Source organism: Diceros bicornis, chromosome 24 (genome assembly GCF_020826845.1).
Source record: "Diceros bicornis minor isolate mBicDic1 chromosome 24, mDicBic1.mat.cur, whole genome shotgun sequence".
Classification (NCBI taxonomy): Eukaryota; Metazoa; Chordata; class Mammalia; order Perissodactyla; family Rhinocerotidae; genus Diceros; species Diceros bicornis.
Genome location: NC_080763.1, coordinates 51,796,256 through 51,815,623, shown reverse-complemented (window position 1 = coordinate 51,815,623; position 19,368 = coordinate 51,796,256). Strand labels below are relative to the sequence as shown.

The window sequence follows — 19,368 nt, the reverse complement described above, 5'->3', positions numbered from 1 at the left end:
TTTTTTTGTTACAATGATTCTCATGAAGGCACCAAATTGTTCTCAAATTTCTGGCCTCAATGTCCTATAAGTTCAAACTCCATGTCTAGTTAATATTCTCAACTCTTTTCAAGGGGAAACACAGAACCCATCAGGTGGACCTTTCCCATCTCTCAACATGAAACGCACTTCTATCTTTCCTTCTTTCTCTCAACAACTGATGGGTTCATCTTGAGTTGTGAATCAGAGTGACCTTCAAAAGCTTCTCACTTTAGGATCAATACTTTGGAGAAATGCCTACTCGGGTCTTCTGACCAACAGGTAAATGACAGGTGCTCAATGTCACTAATCATCAGGGAAATGCAAATCAAAACCACCATGAGACATCACTTCACACCTGTTAGCATGGCTCTGATTTAAAATAAAAAGACTACAAGTGTTGGTGAGAACGTGGTAAAAAGGGAACTGTTGGACAATGATGTTGGAATGTAAATCGGTACAGCCATTGTGAAAAGCAGTTAGAGTTTCCTCAAAAATTAAAAATAGGACTAGCACTGATCCAGAAACCCCACTTCTGGGCACGTATCTCAAAGAACTGAATCAGGAGCTCAAGGAGACAGCTGCACCCGCATGTTCACTGCAGCATTGTTCATGAGCTCTAAGATGAGGAAACACCTTAATGTCCACAGATGGATGAATGGATAAAGAAAACATAGTATGTTCATGCAGTGGGATATGATTCACATTCAAAAGCACGGAAATCCTGTAACATGAGACAACAGGGATGGACCTTAAGAATATGATAAGTGAAAGAAGCCAGTAACAGAATGACAGACATTGCTTGATTCCACTTATATGATGTATCTAAAATAGTCATACTCATAGAAGCAGAGAATAGAAGGGTAGTTAGTTGCCAGGGCTGGGCGGGGCGGGGGGGGGAAGTTAGTGGCTAGTAGCTAATCAAAGTGTAAAAAATTTCAGTTATGCAAGATCAATATCTTGCATAATCATTCATGCAAATGCAAAATGATCTACAACATTGTGTCTATAGATAACAATATTGTACACTTAAAATTCTGTTAAGAGTGAGTCTTATGTTAAGTGTTCTTATCACAAAAAATTCACTTCTTCTCTTTTTATGACAAGTCAGTCATATCTAAACCCATCAGAATTATAACATGATCTAGTTCCCACTCATCCTGTCTTCAGTTATCCACACATAGTTCTTTATCCCATATAAAGTTTTTACCAAGATCCCCAAATAAACTTTTCAGACTAGAGACCAGAATGCTGAGGTCGCATCCTCAGGGTTGCACTCTGAGGAAGATGGAGCGGAGCTCTGCTCTCCACCACTGCATGCCCATCAGATTTCAGACACAATCTCTTTTTAGTGCTAGTGAGCTAATCCTTTCTTTTGTTGCTACCGATGAACAGAACCTATGAACTCATTCCTAGCGACATAAATGTATACACCCCTATATATAACCTTTTCTGTGAGCAAGAATTTATATCAGCCTCTCTCCAGGTTCGTCAGCCCCTAAGGGCCTGGAGAGACCCATCTGCATCTGTTCAACCCTCTATGTCCAGAGGTTACTTGATGACTAAATGGCTCACCTGGTTCTGGGTGTTGGGTGTTGTCTGTTCCCTTCCACTATCCCACAGCAGGTCAGCCTGCTTGTCCTGGTCCTAACCAGAGGATGCAAATGGTCCCATTAATCTGGCTCAAGCAGCTTCTGGAGACTCTTCTGTTACCTCCACTCAAGCATGAGGATTATGTATTATTCAACTCACTCCATCAATGTTATTAAACAGTCAGTTGATACTATCCTGCATTCAAGTCTGTGTTCATGTACTATCATATAAGAAAGGGATTCTCAGGGATAACTGGATCTAAGTCGGTCTGTGTACATGTGGTGACACCGGATGAGGGTGGGTTGACCTGCCCCAGTTGCACAGCTGTGTCATGTCAGGGCAGGACAAGAGCCAGAGTTCCTTGTGCAAACTGTGATGACGTCCTTTCTGGTCCCCAGGAGAGATAATACCACTGATGATAGTGACGATAATATCTAACAGTGCTGTCTCCCTACTATAAAGTTCACATCCAAAGTTATTACTGTGATCCCTGAATTACATCGCTTCAGACCTGAGACCAGAATGGTGAGGTCACGTCCTCAGGGTTGCACTCTGAGTAAGATGGAGCCGAGCTCTGCTCTCCACCACTGCATGCCCATCAGATTTCAGCCCTAATCCCAGGATCCAGTGATGCAGGGACTCAGAGGAGCAGCTCTCAGGGGGATGATCTAAGGGACCTCCTTTGTGGAGCAGGGATCTTCCCTCTGGCTGTGGTGACCTCATCCATCCAGCACACCATTCACTGTGCAGCTATATTGCCAAGAATCACGAAGTTCTCTCCTTCAGTGCAGTGGAAACCATTTTAGTGAATCCAAAATTCACAGGTATTGATAAAAAATGGATACTTCTAGGATATATGAGTGTGTACATGGAGACGAAGGCACTGACCCAACATTAGCGAGCTGAGGGCCTTCCGCCAGCTGTCTCTATTTCAAATTCTGAAGAAAATTTATTTCCCTGAAAGTTCTCCCAGACGGAGAGAGTCTGCAGGTCCAGCGTATTCTTTCCAAACTCAACTATCTATAAGATAAGCAGGATTAGACGATGATGGCTATTTCAACAATGCTCAGAATGGATACCATCTGAGCAAAAACTTTCACCCTGTGCCACAAATAAACTCCACGACAGCTTGACGTGAACTGATTCCCCTCCATAGTAAGCTTGGACACACGTGGTTGTGATGACGTCTCACAAGAAGAAATGTTCACCCCAGTAAGTGAGTCATTCCGAGCCGATCCAATTCATGCAAACATTGTGTCAGACCAAATACGCTCAGAATTCCATGTGATTGCAACATTTAGCTGCTGCCTCAAGACTTTGGAATATCCAGGAATTGAATGTGTGCTAATGCAGAAGGGAAAAGGATTAGAAAGCGTATCTGAAAACTGAGAGGATCTTGGGTGTGTACTGGCTATTTGATAAACATTTATGGTGCTGGGAGTAGAGGCGTGTTGACCCTCTTCCTACAGCCAGCTTCCATCCTGGGCTACATCCAGCTCACTGACCATCTCCTTCTGCACTTGTTCTGACCTGGAATTAAAGAACTCTTGGCATGGTGAGGGGAGCGCAGTGTAATCCTGAGTCCTCTGAGGGCACAGCCAGCGTCACCCTCCCAGGGGAGCCCCAGAGACAGAAACCTCCCCTTGTCCCCATCTGTCTTTACATACAAAGATGCCTCCCACATGGAAATCACCACTTAGACAACTGGATAAATCACTGCACACATTTGCTTAAATTCATGTTCTTCTTCACCGTGGACAGTATTGTCAGGAGTCATGGACCTCACCTGCAAGAACATGAAGCACCTGTGGTTCTTCCTCTCTCTGGTGGCAGCTCCCAGATGTTTGTGACTCTGGGACTCAGACATGGAGATATGGGGCCACTGCATCTGAGCACATGACTCACTGTGTTTTTCTTTGTCCCCAGGTGTCCCGTCCCAGGTGCAGCTGCAGGAATCGGGGCCCAGCCTGGTGAAGCCATCAAAAGCGTCTCCCTCCCCTGTGCTTTCTCCAGTTACTCCATCACCAGTGTTTTTGCTGGAGCTGGATCGTCAGCCCCCAGGAAAGGAGCTGGAGTAGATGGGGTGCATCGATTGTAGTGGGAGCACAGAATATATTCTGTCCCTCAGAAGTCGAGGCACCATCCAGGGACACATCCAAGAACCACTTCTCCCTGCAGGTGAGCTCTGTGACCACCAAGGAAATAGTCATGTTTTAATGTGGGAGAGACACAGAGAGCGGAAGGGGTGGGCTGCAGGGCACTCAGGACCACCAGTGAGGATCAGGACAACCAGGGGTGTTCAGTACCCAGTGAATGAGGGAACTTACCCCAGGAACAGTTGCGCTGAGGGGCTGAGAACAGGTTTCCTGTTGTGACCATGGATTTTCTCTCCTCTTCTAGCTCTCTGATGTTACCAGGGACTCTTTTGCCTTCTGTTTTGTGGCTCTGTGTTCTCACTTTCTCACTGCAGGAGAGGAAGGAGTAAATATCATTCTCTGTTTCCAGACAAGATGTTTCCAGTCATTGAGGATCAATATTTCACCAGCTTCCAATATTTTAGACATGAGATAATGGAGAAGGGAATGGAGTGGCTATCTGACAATTTAGAGCCCCTGGATTTGTGGGGAGTATTTGATAAACGTATAAACGTCCCTGTGAGCAGAGGGAGGATGGTGCTGTTCTCAAAACAGCCCCTCCTTCTGCCCGCATGCGTCTCCCTGAGCAGCTCCTTCAGCACGCTTCCTGCAGGGGAAGAAGGTGACCCTGGTCTTGGTGAAGGAGGACCCCAGAGCGAGCACTAAGGTCTCCCAGGGCACAGGTGGCACCCTCCTCCCAGGGAGAGGCCCAGGAATAAGGACTCCCATGCTCCTTTTCCCATTTTCATGGGAGTCAGCTCCCACATGTAAAGCGCCACTTGGGCAGCCTGATGAAACCACAGCTCTCGTTTACTCACGTTCAGGGTCCTCCTCACCCAGGAACATGTGTATATTCTTCATCTGCTGACTGTGTCTGGAATTGTGAACTGAACCCACACACAACTGATGTTATGATGACAACATTCTGTTCTGGGATTGCTGCTGTCCTGAGAACCAGGCACAATGGAAGTGACAACAATATTAATCACAATAATAACACCTGAAGTCAAACCCACCTGCTCCTTTATTCACCAGGAGGACAGATTGGTTTATGGAAGAATAAATGGTGAGTAGGAAATTAAGTCCCTGGCATTCTTTTCCCACAGAACCTGAGATCACGTAGATCAATCTTCACACAGACTTCTTCAGGGGTCCCCGTCCCCACGATCACCCCCCACCATGCAGACCCCCATTCCTCACGGGAGGAAGGAGTAGAGGGACGCAGACAGGGCCTCAGTGCTTCACGCTGTTTTATCCATCCCGCATGGTCATCAAGGACCAGGCCCTGTACTTATTTAAAGACTTGAAGAATTATGAATACACTATGAAAATGTCATCATTGTCTCTCTCTTCACACACACAGGTTTAAATATACATGTTAGTAGAAGGTATATTCTCATGAGATTACAAATAAGCAGGTTGTCAGTGTTTGCTTTGTTATTTTCCAAAGAGAACTCCTGAGGTCATTTCTATTTATTTAAGGCTTATAATTTCTGAATTCCCCAGTCCATATCTCTATCTTCTTTATTCTCTAAGTAATCAGGTACTTTTGTATAATTAGTAAAGTCAAGCTCCCATTTGAAGTTTTCTGTGAAGCAGGAAGGGTGAGCAGAAGGAAGTGAGTGACATTCCTGGTTGTGCCCACACGGCCACAGGCCCCCCTGGCAGAGCTGATGTGAGGTCCTCACATGGAGACCAGAGCCCTCAGCTGTGATCTAGGGCCTGTGGTCTGCTCTCCACCACCACTTACTCAATGATCTCAGACACAGCCCCGGGAATCAATGACAGAGGGATCGGGAAAGCAGCTCTCAGGTGGGGTCTTCAAGGGAACCTGCTTCCTGAGGAGGGAGCCTCCCTCTGCCCATGAGGAGCTGGTCTCTTCTGCAAGGCAGTCACTGTGAAGGTGAATTTCCTAGAATCATGCATGTTCTCTCACCCAGTATGGTGGAAACCATGTTCACTGAATTCAAAATTCACTGCCAGTGACACAACAGCAATACATAGATACTTCTAGAATGTGTAAGTCTGTCCACTGAGGCCAGGTTCTGGCCCAACATACCGAGTGCTGAAGAGCTTCCACCAGCTGTCTGTGTGTGGTCCTGAGAAGGGCTGGGAATTCCTCAGTGTCCACCCCAAGGGACAGAGTCCTGAGGCTCACGGTGCTCTTGCAGAGACTCAGTTGTGCACAGGAAAAAGCAGGATTAGGGCCCTACTGGCCATGTCCACAGTGCTAGGAAAGATGACCATCTCAGCAGACATGTGTACCTTGTCCCCAAAATAATCTGCATATTTCGTGTTATAACTAAATCCGCCTCCATAGCAACCTTTGAGTAAACTTAGGAGTGAAGCTGATTCAGGTGAAGAACTGTTCACCTCAGATAAGTGAGTTAATAAAGCCGTTGTGAATTCTGGTAAACATGGGACTGTACCCAGCTTTGTCTGAATTCAATGTGATAATTACATTTACATGGTATCCTCTAATTATGAGTATCAAATAAATAAACATGAGATAATGCAGAGGGGAAGAGAATGGGAATGGATATCCGACAATTTAGACGGCACTGGATGTGAGGTGGGTATTTGATAAATGAAGATACTCACATCTCCATGCGAGTAGAGGCACAGTGACTCTGTTCCCAAAGCTGCCGTTCATCCCTGACCTCATCCCATCTCCTGATAAGCTCTTCCAGCACATTCCCTGGCCTGGAAGAAGAGGCCCCTGGGCATGGTGAGGGGCAGCCCAGAGAGGACTGAGCTCTCTGAGGGAGTCAGCATCCCCCTCCCAGCGGAGCCCCAGAGACAAGGACTCTCCTACTTTCTTTCTTCTTTTTATAGAAAGGCACCTCCCTTATGCAAATCTCCACTTAGGTCATCACATGAAAACAAAGTACACAGTCACTTAAATTTGGGTTCCTCCTCAACCTTGAACATATTTTCTGGATCATAGATCTCATCTGGAGCAACATGAATCACCTGTGGTTCTTCCTCTTTCTGGTGGCAGCTCCCGGATGTGAGTGACTGAGGGACTCATTATGAAGGGGGGGACACTGCATCTGAGCACATGACTCACTGTGTTTCTCTCTGTCCCCAGGTGTCCTGTCCCAGGTGCAGCTGCAGGAGTCGGGACCTGGCCTGGTAAGCCCTCGCAGACCCTCTCCCTCACCTGCACTGTCTCTGGATTCTTTTTAACCAGTTATGGTGTGGGCTGTATCCGCCAGGCTCCAGGAAAAGGGCTGGAATGGGTTGGTGTTATATCAGGTAGTGGAAGCGCATACTATAAGCCAACTCTGAAGTCCCGACTCAGCATCACCAGGGACGCCTCCAAGAGCCAAGTTTATTTAACGCTGAGCAGCCTGACAGGCGACGCCACGGCCGTGTATTACTGTGCAGGAGACACAGTGAGGGGAAGTCAGAGTGAGCCCGGACACAAACCTCCATCAGGAGACAGGAGGGGCTGGGCTTCAGGGCATGCTCACGACCACCAGAGGGCGGTCAGAACCCACCGAGTACAGGGCTGAGCCCTGGAGCAGGTGAAGAGAGAGGCTGGGAGGGGATTCTAGTTAGAATCTGTGGTTTCCTCTTCCTGCCCAGGAACTCCACCAGAGACCTTCTTCTAGGTCCTATGTTGTCAATGTTGTGTTTTATGTCACTTTCAGAAGATAATATTATTTTTTATTAAGGAATTAGTGTGGGTCATTTCTCCTTATTTTTCTTCTTCTCGAAGTAACTACATACAACACTAGTGTAACCGTAGCTTTCAATTTGAGTCTGAAGTCTTGCAACTTGGTGAACATCCTGAGAAGGCCGAGGGGATATTAAATCCCGTGTAAATTGTTCTTCGCGTCTGTTTTTGTACATGAGGAAGGAGGAGTCACACCCTCCAGCCTTGTGAGCACTGCACAGGTAGGTTGACAATTGTGCAATGTGCACCATCACAGACTTGTAATGCCAGAGTGCCCCGATATTGGGTACACAATGATCCTCAGTATTCACGGATTCCATATTTGAAATTTACCTCTTCACTAACATTTACGTGCTCCTCGAGATAAAAACTGTCATTGTATTCGTGGGCATTCATGGAAACTTACAGAGCGGCCAGTATTTTGAGTCACACAACACACACAAATTCCCAGCTGAAGTCACACAAGGTGGTTTTCTGCCTTCTTTTTTCGGCTCCATCAGATATTAAAGTCCCCTTGGGGTTCAACTGGGTGCCATGTTTTTCACATTTTTGTGCTTTTAATTGGCAGTTTCCCTGTTTAAAGTGGCCCCATGCACACTGCTGAGGTGCTGACTGGTGTTCCTACACACACAGAGGCTGTGAAGTGCCTTAAGGAGAAAATACATATGGTGATAAGCTATATTCAGGCACGACTTATCCTTCCCTTGGCCATGAGCTCAGTGCTAATGTATCAAATAGACATTCAATCCAAGTAGGAGGAAGATGAAACTCACTGTGCATTTGAGGCAGCCCTGGAAACTTGGCTCAATGCCATCACAGCAGGGACAAGTGGACATTTATGGCCAAGGATCATGGAGGGGGAGTGGATGGAAAATTATGAAAGGGAGACATCAAGGCTGGGAATCTGGCTAGATCGACTCCACAAGATTCTTGGTTAAGGGAGCCCAGGTGGTCAGATTTCACCTGGGGGATAGCAGGGATGATGAAAATTTATTATCATTTTTGCTGCAAAATACCTTTCAAAGTAAAGAAAATATGCACTGATTTTTCCTCACTCATTTTCATTTCCTCTTGAATTTCATCTGTTGTTAACTCACCCGTTGCCTTTTTTGTTGCTAATTTCAGATACCGTATTTCTTATAACTAAAATGACCACTTGATCCCTGTTATACAATTTAGTTGTTGGTTTACATGTCTATTCTTTTACGTATTTAATCCTCCAGTTTTTATATTTTCTTGAGCATATTAAACACATTTATAGTGCAGTCTTTGACTTCTCCATCTTGGAATCACCGTTGTGTCTCTTCTTTTCCATCTTTTCATTTGATTATTATCCATTTATCACTGTTTCTTCATATGCCTCTTTGTAGTTGATTGAATGCTGGTCATTTTGTAGTCAGAGGAGTAGAAGGCTCAGTAGTGCAAACTTCCCTCTAAAATGAATTCAGCTTAAATTATATTTAAAGTAAATGTATTTGAAATTAAAATAAATTTATAATTCTAACTCATTCATTAAATTCTAGATAAGATGCATTCAAAGGAAATACCGATACGTCAATAAAAGAGAGAAAATGGTATCATGAAATACTCAATTAAAACCATGAAAGGTAAAAGGTAGTGGAAGACAAAAATAGGAACAAAGAACTAGTGCAACAAATAAAACAGTAATGACTATGGTAGAAATTAATGCATATGTGCATCAATAATCACTTTGAACCTCAACAGTCTAAAGGCAACAAATAAAAGACAATGCTTATCAAAGTGAACCAAAAATCCAGACACAAGAATTTGTTGTCTACAAGAAACACACTTTAAAAATAAAGACACATATAGAATAAAAGTAGACAGATGGAGAGAGATGTATCGTGGTAACACTAATCAAGAGAAAGCAGGAGGGGCCTGCCTGGAGGCAGAGTGGTTGAGTTTGTGTGTTCCACTTTCACGGCCTGTGGTTTTCAGGTTCACATCCCGGGTGTGGACCTGAACACCGCTTATCAAGCCACGCTGTGGAGGCCTCCCACATATAAAGAAAAGGAAGATGGGCATGGATGTCAGCCCAGGACCAGTCTTTCTCAGCTAAAAGAGGAGGATTGGCCACAGATGTTAGTTCAAGTTTAATCTTCCTCATCAGAAAAAAAAAAAAAAAGAAAGATGAAAGCAAGAGCAGTTATACTGATTTCAGTCACAGAAGAGGTGAAACAAAGTTATCAGGGATGAAGAAGGGCATCGTATAATGGTCCAGGGCCAATTCTCCAAGAAGACACAACAATCCCTAGCTTGTATGCACCTAACAAGAGAGAATCAGTATATGTGAAGCAAAACACAACAGAACTGCCAAGAGAAATGGATGAATCTGCTTCTATAGTAGGAGACTTCAACACCCCTTTCTCAGAAACAGTCATATACAGGAGACAGAAAATCAGGAAGAACATACATGCAACCAATGACACCATAAATCAACTGGATACAATTGATACCTGTAGACAAGTTGATGCAACAATAGCAGAACACACACGCTTCCCAAGCTCACATGGAACGTTGACCAAGAGAGACCACATGCAGGGCCATAGAACAGACCACACCAAATGTAAAAGAGTAGACTCATACAGTGTCTGCTCTCAGAACACAGTGGGATAAAACTAGAAATAAATAACAGAAGATAAGTGGAAAATTCCCCAAATATGTGGAGATTAAACTCATCGTAAATTACATAAGGTAAAGGAAGCATTCTCAAAATAAATTTAAACTTGGAGTAAATGAAAATGAAAACAATTTACCAAGAAAAGTGAGAGGCAGCAGAAGCAGAGCTTAGAGGTAAATTTATAGCACTAAATGCGTATATTTGAAAATAAGAAAGATCTAAAATTAATAATCTAAGTTTTCACCATAGAAAACTAGAAAAAGAAAAGCAGATCAAATACAAAGTAAGCTGAAGAAAAATGATATAAAAAATACAACACTAACCAATGTAACTGAAAACAGAAAATCAACAGAGAAAACGAACAAACCAAATGTTGGTTCTTTGAAAAGATCAGTGAAGTTGAAAAACCTCCAGACACTCCAACTAAGAAAAAAGAGAGGACACAGATTATTACTATCAGAAGTGGTACGGGACGTTGCTACTGATTCCATGGACATTAAAAGGATAATAAAGAAACACTAGAAAATCCCTAGGGCCCAAATCTTTTAACCTGGATGAAATGGACCAATTCCGTGAGAGACACAATCTGCCAAAACTCACACAAGAAGAATAGTCCATCTTAATAGACCTATATCTAGTAAAGAAATTGAATCAATAATTAACAACATTCCAAAACAGAAATCATCAGGCCCGGATAGAGTCATTGATGAGTTTAACCAAACATTTAAGGAATAGATTATACCAAGTCACTACAATCTCTTCCAGATGACAGTAGCAGAGGGAATACTGGCTGACTCATTCTATGAGGCCAGGATCACCCAGCACCAAAACCAGGCAAAGACATTACAAGACAAGACGAGCAGACGCCAATATCACGCATCAGCATAGATGCAAAAGTCCTCAACAAATATTAGCAATTTCACAAATGTATAAAAAGAATTATCCATCAGGACCAAGTAGGATTTCTATCAGGTCTACAAGGCTAGTTGAACATTTGAAATAAATTAATGTAATCCATCAATCCATAGTAAGACATCAAATTATCATGCCAATAGATGCAGGAAAACTATTTGACACAATCCAACACCCATTCAGGGTAAAAACTCTCAGTAAACTAGGAATAAAGCGGAAATTAATCAAATTAATAGAGAATATAAAAAAAAGAAAACCTACAGCTAACTTCATACTTAATGGTGAGAAACTACAGCTTTCTCTCTAAGATCAGGAAAATGCAGGCATGTCCACTCTCACCAATCCTCTTCAACACTGTCCTGGAAAGTTTCCCTAATGCAATAGGACAAGAAAAGGAAATAAAAGGTACGCATATTGGGAAAGAAGATTGTGAGATTTTCAAATACATTTAAAAACATATTTGAGTACATAAATCTAACTTTTAACAAGGTAAGAAATAATAGAATCTGACGTAGTAGAAAAATCATAGAGAGATTGTGAATGGTAGTTCCGATGCCTAAGGCATACAGAGCTGTCGTCCTAATAATGAACAAAATACTTTAAATTGTTTGAAAAAGAAAAGGTCACTATAAAATTAACAAAATGTCAGTATAAAATTGAGAAAGGCACAATGCACATGTACTCACTATTGATCAAGGAAACACTAATGATAATAAAACATTTCAACCGTCATGGAAGGAAAGAAATAAAACAAATGTATAAATAGCACCTCAATCTATGGAGTGTAGGATTAGGTGCTTTATGTTTATTTATGAACATACATGTATTTTGTCACCTTTATAGATGGTCATTTGACATTATCTCCTCAAATAAATATTCAAAATTATGATTGTAATACTATCATTCTCAGAAATCTATTCTATAAGTTCTTGTGACTTTTATTTTTGATTGTGGTCTTTACCTATTGTACACTTTTGATTTGGAATAATTACATGTTTACAGATAATTGTAAAGAAAATACACAGTGTTCCCATATACCCATTTCCAAATTCCCTACTGTTAACGTCTTACGTAAATAAGATACCTGGTAATAACACATTTACAACAGTGCATTTCCTACTAACCCCCAGACTAGATCTGAGTAGCATGTCACAGTGGAGATGAAGACAGTGGGAGAATGCTGTGGACTCCCGATCCCAGTCTGACCCCTCATGTGTCCAGGAGTGCCTGGGCTGTGGTTCTCTCTGGACCTGGCAAGCACAGGTGCCCAGCCTCAGGAGCAGGTGCAGGGGGAGGCTGAGGAGGGAGTGTCCTCTCAGGGTGGGGCTTTCTTTCTCCCGGCAGGTCCCCTGCCTCAAGACCTGGGGTCACTACTTGTCTTTCAAACTCAGGAGTTTGATGCTTTAGAGTGAACATCTCTCCCCTGTGGGCAGAGGGCAGTGTCAAGAGGAAGAAGTTAGACACCATGAATTTCCCTCTGGACCCTGGTCTGTGTCCTGGGATCCCCTGCACCACCCCAGTGTCTTTCCATCTGACTCAGAGACCCGAGGAGGATTGCGTAACAGTGTGCCAGTGTGTGGTTCAGGACAGAACAAAGAGAAGTTATGTGGTGGATTAGAGAAATCGAAATGGTGAAAAATCCATTCTGTTGACTTTAAAATCTCTCCTCTTCATTCAAATCCTCCATATGGTGTCCAGATGTTACAACGAGAGACATGTGCTTTCCATTTTTCAACTCAACCATAGTCTTATGTTTCTAAATGCTTTTTCTTCCCCTGTTCCTGGTTCTTCCACCAGAACAGAGGTGGACGGCTCTCTCAGGGTCATGGGGCTGAGATCTAAGCACCAGCCCAAGTCCTGTGTAGTCTGGGCTCAGCCTCTGTGCATCTCCTTGAGCAAGGAGGAGCGAGACCTTTCTTGGTCCTGTCCTGGGATGGAGTCACTGCTCTCCACTCCGTGTTGGGAATGGCTGTGGTCATTCAAACCCAACAGAATGGATCCGAATAGACAGTGAGGAAATGAGGACGGGGCTGTATCGTCGTGAAGCATACACCTGTGTGACTCAAACAGCCCCATGTCCACCTCCCCAGAGTCCCCGAGTTCCAGGAATGGTGTCACTTGTCTTTTGTTTCCATCAGTAACAAAGGATGCAGAGACCTAAATCCTCAGAATAGGATGTGTGCTGCCTGGTACCTACAATAATGGTTGAGAAAGGGATGTAGATTCCATCTGCAACCCTTCTCGGGGCCCTCCAGAAACACATTCCCATCAACAGATTTTGTCATGTTTAAATATCATTGAAGATCTTGTAAAAGTTGGAAGACAGTTATCATATAGCTGCAAGCATTAGCACCGTGGGCACTAGGGAGGAGAGACACACAGATCAATGGAACAGACTATGTGTGACTTGGATAAGCCTAGTGTTTCTTAGATATGACACAGAAAGCACAGGTCTTCAAAAGGCAATACACTGATTTGCACGCAAACGGAAAACAATGATGTATATTTGAGAGTTTATTTTAAGAAAATTGATAGAATGCAACAGATTAGAAGAATATGAGTAAAGTAAATACAACTTATAAGGAATTTGAAACAGACTATATAATTAACGTTGACTACCCAATAAAAATAAACAATCCACAATTATTAAATTGCCAACATCCACAATCAAGGATCTCTAATCCTGCCTATGCTTTGAAGATGTGATCTGCTCAGATAAAAGTAATGCCATTAAGTGCTTAAATTAAAGTAAATAGAAGCTGGGAAGAACTATCTTTCAGTTTGCAATTATATTTACAACAAACTTGATATCAAAATTTGTATATGAAATTATGATCATAAAAATTTGTTGAGCGTGGATATATTTAATGTGTTTGGTTTCCCAGTGCACCTGGACAGAATGCTGGTCCCTTGTCATATCTATTTGAAAGATCCAAAAATTAAAATATCTGCAGTCTACTCATCTAGTCCAGTGTTTATTCTGATGCTCAGACAGGCGGATTGTCCTTTGATTTGGTTACAATGCGTCATATACGCTCAGTGCTCTCCCATGTCAGACTTACACACTCCTTGTGTTCAAGAGGGGAGACCCCATAGAACAAGTGAGCCCGACCTCAGTCCCACCTCCACTTATAAGGACAGAGTTCCCCACATGCAAATTTCTCTTCAAGCTCTGGGGTAAAATGCACTCAGGCTGTGGGAGCTCACAGCTCTCTCTTCAGACAGAGCTGAGTCTCTGGGGAAGGCAAAGCTGTGGTCTAGAAGAAGATGAGACTGCTGGGTCTTCTCCTTTGCCTGCTGATGGCTCCCCAAGGTGAGTGTCTCAGATGTCAGACCTGGGTCTATGGAGATGGTTGTGACTGTACGTGACTGACAGGGAATGATTCTCCTTGTCCCCAGGTGTCCTGTCCCAGGTGCAGCTGCAGGAGTCGGGCCCAGGACTGGTGAAGCCCTCGCAGACCCTCTCCCTCACCTGCACTGTCTCCGGGGGCTCTGTCACTGACAGTTACTATTGGAGTTGGATCCGCCAGCGCCCTGGGGAAGGGCTGGAGTGGATGGGGTACTGGTCAGGGAGCCCAAGCTACATTTCGGCTTTCCAGAGCCACATCTCCATCACTGCTGACACGTCCAAGAACCAGTTCTCTCTGCAGCTGAGCTCTGTGACCACTGAGGACACGGCCGTGTACTACTGTGCAAGAGGCACAGTTATTACTGAGCAAGTGGAAGATATTATTAGACACACAGTGATGGGAAGTCAGTGTGAGCCCAGACACAAACCTCCCTGCAGAGAGACAGCAGGGGCTTGGCTGCAGGGGGCGCTCAAGACCCACTGAGCACAGAGATGAGACCCAGGAGCAGGTGCACATGGAGGATGGGGAAGGGGCTTCCTGTTGGGATCAGGGATTTCCTCTCTATGCTCTCAGCTGCACTTAGAAAAAATTAGTGTTGTGTCTTTGAGTTCTAGTTTTTCATATTCTCACTGCAGCCAACAAATAAGGAAGTAACATTGTCTGTTTGCAGATGAGACATCACCAGTGAGTAGGAACATTTCCATCACCAAGTTCCTGTCAGTCCTGCTTTTCTTTCTTGACAAAGAGAACATCCTCATGCCTCTCCTCTTCCCTGTGATTGGGTAACATTTCCCACAACAGCGGCACCAGCCCAGTCCGTGCACCTGTGTGCTGAGCTCAGGCCCTCTACCCTCACACTACACACTGTCCTCATGCTACCAAACCAACATGAGTCCACTCCCTGGTGAGTTAAAGTCAATCTCTCCACGAGAAGTAGTCGTCACACAAAGTTAAGTGTATTTGCAGCAAATAGGAGACCACGCAGAATCACTTCCAAAAGCATGGATCTCCCTGAACAGAAGCCATCAGGTCCTCTCATTTCGGGTGGGGAATGAATATTGAAAAGGGAGGTTTTGTCGTCACATGTGGAGTATGTGCTGGGTACATGCGGGTATTAGCTGGTGCAAGCACAGTCTGAAAACAAGCTCTCACATACACCACATGTTATGCTAATACAGCCTAGGCTCCTCCTACGGCAGAGATTAGAGTATTGAGATGAGGAAAAGGGCATTCTCTGGTCACTTTCGGGTCATCTGTGCAGGTGCTGCCCTTGCAGTGGGGCTCGATCTGGTTCAGGCTGGTTGAGGTTGGTAACTCTTCCCGACATAGCTCTGAAAAACAACCTTGAGGGAGCATTACGCACCTTTCAACTTCCTTGTAGCTGCTTAGGGAATGCACCCGTGACACCTACAGGGGCCCTTCCTTCAGACAGGCAACTACTGACCCCATGAGGTTATGATCAGCCTCCCCAGGACCTCTGCTCCATGGGGTCTCTGTCTCCCCTACAACACTGTAAGTTTTTGCTCATCGTTTACCTGGGTGTAAGTCCCAACCCATCCCAACTTCAACCTCTGCCTTCTACTGTCTAAATTCTCACTAACTCCATTCTGGACCCTGAGCTCCACAGGGCAGGAGGCCTGCTCACACTTCCCAGCTCTCTCCAGACCAGGCACAGAAGTGTGGTTCAAAACATTAGTGGGCTTAACTCCAAATGGACTAAAGACTTGAATGTAAGACCTGAAACTATGAAACTTCTAGAAGAAAACATAGGCAGTACGCTCTTCGATATCGGTCTTAGCAAAATATTTTCAAGCACCATGTCTGACCAGGCAAGAGAAACAATAGAAAAAATAAACAAATGGGTCTACATCAAACTAAAAAGCTTCTGCACAGCAAAGGAAACCATCAACAAAACAAAAAGACAACCTAACAATTCGGAGAAGATATTTGCAAACCATATATCTGATAAGGGCTTAATCTCCAAAGTATATAAAGAACTCATGCATCTCAACAACCAAAAAATTACCAACCCAATTAAAAAGTGGGCAAAAGTCCTGAACAGACATTTCTCCAAAGAAGATAATACAGATGACCAAGAGACACATGAAAAGATGTTCAAAATCATTAACTATCAGGGAAATGCAAATCAAAACTACAATGAGATATCACCTCACGCCCGTCAGAATGGCTATAATTAACAAGACAGGAAACAACATGTGTTGGAGAGGATGTGGAGAGAAGGGAACTCTCATACACTACTGGGGGGAGCGCAAACTGGTGCAGCCACTATGGAAAACAGTACGGAGATTCCTCAAAAAATCAAGGATAGAACTACCATATGATCCAGCTATTCCACTGCTGGGTATTTACCCAAAGAACTTGAAAACACCAATACATAAAGATACATGCACCCCTGTGTTCATTGCAGCCTTATTCACAATAGCCAAGACCTGGAAGCAACCTAAGTGCCCATCAAGGGACGAATGGATAAAGAAGATGTGGTGTATATACACGACTCAGCCATAAGAAATGATGACATCCAGCCATTTGTGACAACATGTATGGACATTGAGGGTATTATGCAAAGTGAAATAAGTCAGAGGGAGAAGGTCAAATACCATATGATTTCCTTCATTAAGTAGTAGATAATAACAACAATAAACAAACACATAGAGACAGAGATTGGATTGGTGGTTACCAGAGGGTAAAGGGGGGAGGGAGGAGGGTGAAAGGGATAATTCGGTACCTGTGTGTGGTGATGGGTTGTAATTAGTATTTGGGTGGTGAACATGATGTAATCTATGCAGAAATAGAAATATGATGTACACCTGAAATTTATACAATGTTATAAACCAATGTTACTGCAATAAACAAAAAATAAATAAATAAATAAATAAATAAACCAGTAATAGTAAAAAAAAAAAATTAGCGGGCCTATTTTGGCTTCTAGTTCTAATGTCTCATATTCTTAGTGCAACCTAAAAAGAGGGAGGGCGTTGTCTGCTGCAGATGAGATATCACCAGTGATGAGGGACCTTTCCTCCAACTTCCTCTAGGTCCTGCTTCCTGTCTTGACAAAGGCAGCACACTGAGGATTCTCTTCAACCCTCAGAAACGCCACACAGTCCAGGCACTCTGTGTGCTGAGCTCATCTTCTCTGCCCTCAGACGGGCACACCCTGACTCCATGTGTCATGAGCATCCCCCCACGACATCTGCCCCATGGGGTTCCTTGTTCTCCTTGCTACAGTTTAAGCTCTCTCTCATCATCCACTTGGGTGGACGTTGATGGTGAGGGATTACCCCCTTCTGTAGCTGCCCCTCAGTCTCCTGGATGGAAAAGCAGCCCACCCGAGGGGATGCAGCTCTCAGATTCCCCCACCAAACAGGCAGGAAGATAAGCAAACAAATGAAAACCCATCACAGACATGCTGGGTCGTGTTCTCGGTGAGTCTCTGAAAGCAGCCCAGGGGGCCCTGTCTCTCAGCTTCCACAGGAGAATCCACGTGTATAATGAGAACCAGCTGCACACAGTCCTGATCTAAGCCCACACTCTGCTTCCCCAGATTATTGCACAGAAACCCACCTGCCATCGCCCTCTGTTTCTATTTCTAAAATATCATGGAATCTGTCCTAGACCCTGATTCCCTCCGGCTAGATCCCTGATCAGTCTTCCCAGATTCCCCACCAGGTGCAGACACAGAATGAGGATCAATAACGGATCTCAACAGTGATGGCAGAGACCGCAAGTGATACTGAAGGGGGAATCTGCAGCTTAAACTATGTTTCAGAAGAAAAATGAAATATCAAAAACAAATGCAGTGATACAAGTGCATGACCCATAAAAGAAATGTTGATTTGAATTTAAAACGCAAAGCTTTCACTCTGGGAAAGACGCTGTAAAGGGAATGAAAAGAAAACTGCTTATCAGTTTCTGCTCTCTCAAGTGGTGATTCCCTGTACACACCTGTCTGCATCTTCACTTTGGGGGTGAACAATTTACTGTGCACTGTGGTCTGCAGCTTTGTGTCCTCAACAATTCATATGTTGAAAGCTAATGCTCAGTGTGATGGTGTTAGGAGGTGGGGCCTGTGGGAGATGATTGCGTCGTGAGTTGGAGCCTTAACGAATGGGTTTGTGCTCTTGTAAAAGAGACCCCCAGAGCTTCCTCCCCTTCCTTGCACTATGTGAGGACACGGTGAGGAGACACTGTGGATGAACCAGGAAGCGGGTGTAGCAGAGAAGGATTTTCTGCCCCAAAATGTGACTCTTTGGCTTGATTATTTTTGGGAACAGAAGACCCAGGAAGAAACTTTGAACTTTCCCATAACTACCTAAAAGAATTTAAGATAGAAGACCTTTTCCAGGAAGGAGCTATCACCACAGATAACTATAGAAGAATATGAACGAGGTGTGGTAGACAGGGAGGAATGTCACAAGTCCTGTTTGTCCCAAGTCTTCTCCATGTCCCACTGTCTCTGCAAAGCGTGGCAGACGTTTGTTTACCAAATGTTCGCTTTTCCTTCTCCACGCGAAATGCCTTCCTCCACTTTGAAGTCCCAAACCACTGCCCTAAACGTCCTTCTTCATCGTTAGCTGAAAGTGGTATTTAAAGTGGTGTTTTCAGTCATTTTGGAAAGTTACTCAGTTTTCTGGGATTTGTCGCCTGAATACATGTTTTTGAACTTTCTTTGATTTTGTCCTGTTATTTTGTCTCATGTCAATTTAATTCTTAGACCATCCAGAAGAACCTAGAAAGGTAGGGGAATATTTCTTCCTCTCTCACACAGGCTCTCAACAGACCCAGAATCTGATGGTGCCCCTTGATCTTGGACTTCTACGTCTCCAGAAATGTGAGAAATAAATTTCTGTTCATAAGCTACCCGGTATATACTATTTTCTAATAGTAGCCCAAACAGACTAAGACAGAAATTGGTACTGAAAAGTGGGGGTGCTGCTGTAACAAATACTTGAAAATGTGTAAGTGGCTTGGGATCTAGGTAATTAGTAGAGGCTAGAAGAATTTTCAGATATATGG

At 43.9% G+C, this 19,368-nt stretch overlaps 2 pseudogenes and 1 gene segment (V, D, J or C); all 3 read left to right on the top strand.

The window, feature by feature from the left end:
* Window positions 1–3,689, top strand: part of LOC131421237 (immunoglobulin heavy variable 3-23-like) — a 42,687-nt pseudogene extending 38,998 nt beyond the window's left edge.
* Window positions 3,690–6,710: 3,021 nt separating this feature from the next.
* On the top strand, window positions 6,711–7,264 carry LOC131421236 (immunoglobulin heavy variable 4-38-2-like; annotated as a pseudogene).
* Window positions 7,265–14,204: 6,940 nt separating this feature from the next.
* LOC131421235 (immunoglobulin heavy variable 4-59-like) lies at window positions 14,205–14,814 on the top strand. The segment is given in 2 exon segments: window positions 14,205–14,294; window positions 14,381–14,814. Coding segments are annotated over 2 exon segments (480 nt in total).
* The last annotated feature ends 4,554 nt before the right edge of the window (window positions 14,815–19,368 follow it).